At 40.9% G+C, this 5,837-nt stretch overlaps 1 protein-coding gene across 1 annotated transcript in view; it reads right to left on the bottom strand.

Moving 5' to 3' along the window:
- Nucleotides 1–2,163: 2,163 nt before the first annotated feature.
- The window catches only part of LOC138369241 (chemotaxis regulatory protein ChePep-like), a 28,993-nt gene continuing 25,319 nt past the window's right edge, over nucleotides 2,164–5,837 (bottom strand). Inside the window, exons 2-3 of the mRNA XM_069332181.1 lie at nucleotides 4,227–4,707; nucleotides 2,164–2,738 (exon numbers count right to left, since the gene is read on the bottom strand). Of these exons, the coding sequence (XP_069188282.1) occupies nucleotides 2,164–2,738; nucleotides 4,227–4,707 (1,056 nt within the window). The remainder of the gene's footprint in view (nucleotides 2,739–4,226; nucleotides 4,708–5,837) is intronic.

Here is a 5,837-nt window from a genome sequence, read left to right as displayed (position 1 = left end):
AGTTGCTCCCGGACGAACATTGCTGAGAGTGTTAGCCTGCCTGTGACGTGGCAGAGTTGAGGAATCGTCGTACCCGGGGTTGAATGGTGGAAGAGACTAGCCACTGTGGTGCTATATAGAGGAGAGTGATCAGCAGGATCACACGAGGCTCCTGCCTAGGGCTAGCCACCCTAGTATCGGTCGTGAAGTGGCCTACGCAGCGGAGCTGATTGGAACCTGCCAGCTACAGGCTGGATTTGTGGTTGAAGGCCTCCACGACAGTGCACCCAGTGGGACTGTGATTTGGCTGGCCTGTGGCCAGGGTAGATTCGCCTAGAGAATCTAATGATTCATCGTGAGGCCACGAGAAGAGAACCAGGGCTACTCATCTTGAGCACCGTGGAACATTCCGCGTCTTCAGTGGAAGACGATTCTGCGCATTGAATATTTATACCCCCCGTGTGACAGTATATATATTTATTTATTGGTGGTGGTAATTATATATTTAAATTAGTGTATTTGTATCCCTTTCACTTTAATTTACTTGCGTTACGGAACACATCCCTTGAAAGCCACTACTAACTTGGGGCCGGATACCCAAACTCTAATAACATAAGAGAAGAACCCCAGTTGCGACCCATAGGGCCGTAACAATGCCTCCCAACACCTCCCCCCACGACACAACCTTCATCTGACCCCCGCTCTAAATCCACAGTAAATACTGAGCTAGAGAAAGTCCATTTTTGGCTAACTGCCAACACACTCACCCTTAACATTGACAAAACGTTCTATATTCTGTTTGGCAATAAATCCTCTAATCAAATAAATCTCAAAATAAACAATACCCAAATTTGTAACAAATTAGATGGCAAATTCCTTGGCATTCTCATCGACCACAAGCTGAATTTTCCAGGGACACATTCTAAATATATAAAAAAAGTATCAAAAACTGTTGTGCATATCTTTCTAAGATCAGATATTATGTACCCCGCCCTGCCCTGGTGACTCTCTATTACTCCTCATCTATCCATATCTCAACTATGGTATCTGTGCTTGGGGTTCTACTACCCAAAATCATTTACGTCCTCTAATTAACTCAACACAAAGCTGCTATTAGGACATATCCAACTCTAGCCCCAGACATCACTCGGTACCCCTACTCAAATCTCTGAATATGGTAGATATTAAGTCACTGCACATTCTCTCATGTGTATTATACATATATAAAACGTTGAAACTGTAATGCCAATCCTGACCTCAAAGATTCATATGAAGGTTGTAACAGAACCCATGAAGCACCACACCAGAAATAAATACAGTTTTGATATTCCTAGAGTAACGACTTAATCAAACTAGAAATGCTCTTCAAATCAAGGGACCCAGAATGTGGAATGACCTTCCCAACCATGTTAAAGACTGTACCTCTCTCAACCAGTTTAAAATAAAAACGAAGCACTACCTAATAAATTCCCTGTAACCTACCTTACCCCTCTGTTGTCAACCCATGTCTGTTTTTATTTTTCAAAACAACAGCTGTTTGAATGTAATTTTCTGTAATAATTTGTAATTGTATTTGTGCTGCTTTTTCAGCCATGTTCCCCCCTCTCTTACCTCTAATTTTTATTTGTTCTCAACACATTTTATTCTTTATACCCATTAGTATTAAGCTTTAGTCATTAAATGTTTTCCTGCCCGAAAACGCTTTGCGTAATAGTGGCTTTAGGCATTGTATGTACTAGCTCTATCTATTAATCCAACAAACTTTGTAAAATCTCTTGTATATATTGTACCTTACCTAAAAAACATTTATTTATTATTTATTTACAAGAGAATGTGTGGAGGGAGTTAATATTTAGCAAGTTTAGGAATTTAAACATTGGAGCTGAGTGTTGTCTGAAAGCAGAGTTAGTTATTATACTGATAGCAGATTTTTGCTGGGTGATGATGGGCTTAAGGTAGTTTGCAGTGGTAGACCCCCATGCACAGACACCATAATTAAGATAGAGGTAGATTAGTGCATAATATAGTGAGAGGAGAGCAGAGTTAGGAACATAATACCTTTTTTTAGAAAGTATAGCAACTGTCTTAGAGGCTTTCTTAGTTATGTGTTGAATATGGGTGCTGAAGTTGAGACTCTTCTCTAGGAATAGACCAAGAAACTTGCCATCATTTTTATTACTGGTGTTAATGATGTCTATCTGTAGCTGTTTCTTGAGGCAGTTCAGAGGCCTCAGTTGTTAATGTTTCTTGAGGCAGTTCAGAGGTCTCAGCTTGTAATGTTTTTTGAGGCAGTTCAGATGCCTCAGTTGTTAATGTTTCTTGAGGCAGTTCAGAGGCCTCAGTTTGTAATGTTTCTTGAGGCAGTTCTAAGGCCTCAGTCTGCAACGTTATTTGAGGCAGTTCAGAAGCCTCGGTTTGTAATGTACCTTGAGGCAGTTCAGAGGCCTCAGTTTTTTCTTGAGGCAGTTCAGAGACCTCAGATTTTTCTTGAGGCAGTTCAGAAACCTCAATTTGTAATGATTCTTGAGGGTGTTCAGAGGCCTCAGTTCGTAATTTTTGATGAGGCAGTTCTGAGGCCTCAGTTTGTAATGATACTTGAAGCAGTTCAGAGGCCTCGGTATGTAATGTTTCTTGAGGCAGTTCAGAGCCCTCAGTTTGTAATGTTTCTTGAGGCAGTTCAGAGGCCAAAGCTTGTAATGTTTCTTGAGGCAGTTCATAGGCCTCAGTTTGTAATGTTTCCTGAGGCAGTTCAAAGGCCTCTGTTTGTATTTTTTTTTGAGGCACTTCAGGGGTCTCGGTTTGTCTTATTTTTGAGGCAGTTCAAAGGCCTCAGTTTGTAATGTTTCTTCAGTCAGTTCAGATGCCTCAGTTTTTAATGTTTTTTGAGACATTTCAGAGGCGTCATTTTTTAATGTTTCTAGAGGCAGTTCAGAGGCCCCGGTTTGTAATGTTTTGTTTATTGAATTATTTATTTATGTATATACAAGAAGGTACATTGGGATTGTGAGGATACATAAAATGGTAATTACGATCTTGTAAAGCCACTAGTACGCGTTGCGTTTCGAGCAGGTCCTTAATCTAAGAAAATTTAAGTAGGTAAATACTTGCAAAATTTAAAAAAAAATGATAACAGTTACAAGGCAAGAAAAAAATGAGTGAAAGATTGTAGGTATTTTAAAGCACATAGGTAGCTCAGATTGATTGCAATGACAGCTTGAATGGTAGTTGACAAAAATTGGTAGGCACATTACAGTATATGGCTAGCACATAAAAGTAAGACAGCAATGAAAACAATGATAAGGTTGTTTGGGTTAAGTACATGAAAATTGGGAGATTGGGTATCACTAGGTACAGAGCAAATTTAAAGCTCAGTGTAGGAAACTAAGAAGATGAAATTAGGTACATTTTGGTTATCTTCTAAATAAGGCAAAAGTTTGACAGCTTTTCAATTCACTAGGGAGTGAGTTCCATAGACTAGGTCCCTTAATTTGCATAAAGTGTTTACACAGATTAAGTTTGACCCTGGGGATATCAAAGAGATATTTATTTCTGGTGTGGTGATAATGGGTCCTATTACATCTGTCCAAGGAGAGTTTCAGAGCATAGTTTGCATTTAATAACAGGGTTTTGTAAATGTAGTTGACACAAGAGAATGTGTGGAGGGAGTTAATATTTAGCAAGGTTGGGAATTTAAACAATGGAGCTGAGTGTTGTCTGAAAGCAGAGTTAGTTATTATACTGATAGCAGATTTTTGCTGGGTGATGATGGGCTTAAGGTGGTTTGCAGTGGTAGACCCCCATGCACAGACACCATAATTAAGATAGGGGTAGATTAGTGCATAATATAGTGAGAGAAGAGCAGAGTTAGGAACATAATATCTTTTTTTAGAGAGTATAGCAACAGTCTTAGAGGATTTCTTAGTTATGTGTTGAATGTGGGTGCTGACGTTGAGTCTCTTCTCTAGGAATAGACCAAGAAACTTGCCATCATTTTTATTACTGGTGTTAATGTTGTCTATCTGTAGCTGTTTCTTGAGGCAGTTCAGAGGCCTCAGTTGTTAATGTTTCTTGAGGCAGTTCAGAGATCTCAGTTTGTAATGTTTCTTGAGGCAGTTCAGATGACTCAGTTGTTAATGTTTCTTGAGGGAGTTCAGAGGCCTCAGTTTGTAATGTTTCTTGTGGCAGTTCCGAGGCCTCAGTCTGCAACGTTTCTTGAGGGAGTTTAGAGACCTCGGTTTGTAATGTACCTTGAGGCAGTTCAGAGGCCTCAGTTTTTTCTTGAGGCAGTTCAGAGGCCTCAGTTTTTTCTTGAGGCAGTTCAGAGGCCTCAGTTTTTTCTTGAGGCAGTTCAGAGGCCTCAGTTTTTTCTTGAGGCAGTTCAGAAACCTCAATTTGTAATGATTCTTGAGGGTGTTCAGAGGCCTCAGTTTGTAATTTTTGATGAGGCAGTTCCGAGGCCTCAGTTTGTAATGATACTTGAAGCAGTTCAGAGGCCTCGGTATGTAATGTTTCTTGAGGCAGTTCAGAGTCCTCAGTTTGTAATGTTTCTTGAGGCAGTTCAGAGGCCAAAGTTTGTAATGTTTCTTGAGGCAGTTCCGAGGCCAAAGCTTGTAATGTTTCTTGAGGCAGTTCATAGGTCTCAGTTTGTAATGTTTCTTGTGGCAGTTCAGAGGTCTCGGTTTGTAATGCTTCCTGAGGTAGTTCAAAGGCCTCAGTTTGTAATGTTTCCTGAGGCAGTTCAAAGGCCTCTGTAATTTTTCTTGAGGCAGTTCAGAGGCCTAAGTTTTTATTGTTTCTAGAGGCAGTTCGGTAACCTCAGTGTAATGTTTCTTGAGGCAAGTCAGAGGCCTCGGTTTGCAATGTTTCTTGAGGCACTTCAGAGGCCTCAGTTTTTAATGTTTCTTGAGGCAGTTCAGAAACCTCAGTGTGTAATGTTTCTCGAGGCAAGTCAGAGGCCTCGGTTCGTAATGTTTCTTGAGGCAGTACAGAGGTACTAACATAATAATTACATAATAATGTCTGACGACCTAACGTTTAAGGAGCATAACCAAGCAAATATTGCGACAGCCAGAAAAATGATAGGATGGATTACGAGAACTTTCAAATCCAGGGATCCCATCACAATAGTTGTACTCTTCAAGTCACTTGTGTTGTCCCGTCTTGAGTACTGCTCAGTACTCACTTTCCCCTTCAGAGCAGGAGAGATTGCTGAAATAGAGGGAATACAGAGAACATATACGGCACGCATAGACGCAATAAAGCACCTAAATTATTGGGATCGTCTCAAAGCCCTCCAAATGTACTCACTAGAAAGAAGACGAGAGAGATATCAAATAACATATACCTGGAAGATACTGGAGGGCCAAGTACCAAATCTACACAGTAAAATAGCAACGTGCTGGAGTGAACGATATGGAAGAAAATGTAGAATAGAACCAGTGAAGAGCAGAGGTGCCATAGGCACAATCAAAGAACACTGTATAAACATCAGCGGTCTGCGGTTGTTCAACGTCCTCCCAGCAAGCATAAGAAATATTGCCGGAACAACTGTGGACATTTTCAAGAGGAAACTAGATTTATTCGTCCAAGGAGTGCCGGACCAACCGGGCTGTGGTGGGTATGTGGGCTTGCGGGCCGCTCCAAGCAACAGCCTAGTGGACCAAACTCTCACAAGTCAAGCCTGGCCTCGGGCCGGGCTTGGGGAGTAGAAGAACTCCCAGAACCCCATCAACCAGGTATCAACCAGGTACCTAACCTAACCTAACCTAACTTTTTCGGCTACCTAACCTAACCTAACTTAACTTTTTCGGCTACCTAACCTAACCTAACCTATCTTTATAGGTTAGGTTGGGTTAGGT

This window comes from Procambarus clarkii, chromosome 27 (assembly GCF_040958095.1).
Source record: "Procambarus clarkii isolate CNS0578487 chromosome 27, FALCON_Pclarkii_2.0, whole genome shotgun sequence".
In the NCBI taxonomy this organism is placed as follows: domain Eukaryota; kingdom Metazoa; phylum Arthropoda; class Malacostraca; order Decapoda; family Cambaridae; genus Procambarus; species Procambarus clarkii.
Note: the sequence above shows the minus strand (reverse complement) of the source record. Positions and strands in the feature narration are given on the sequence as shown.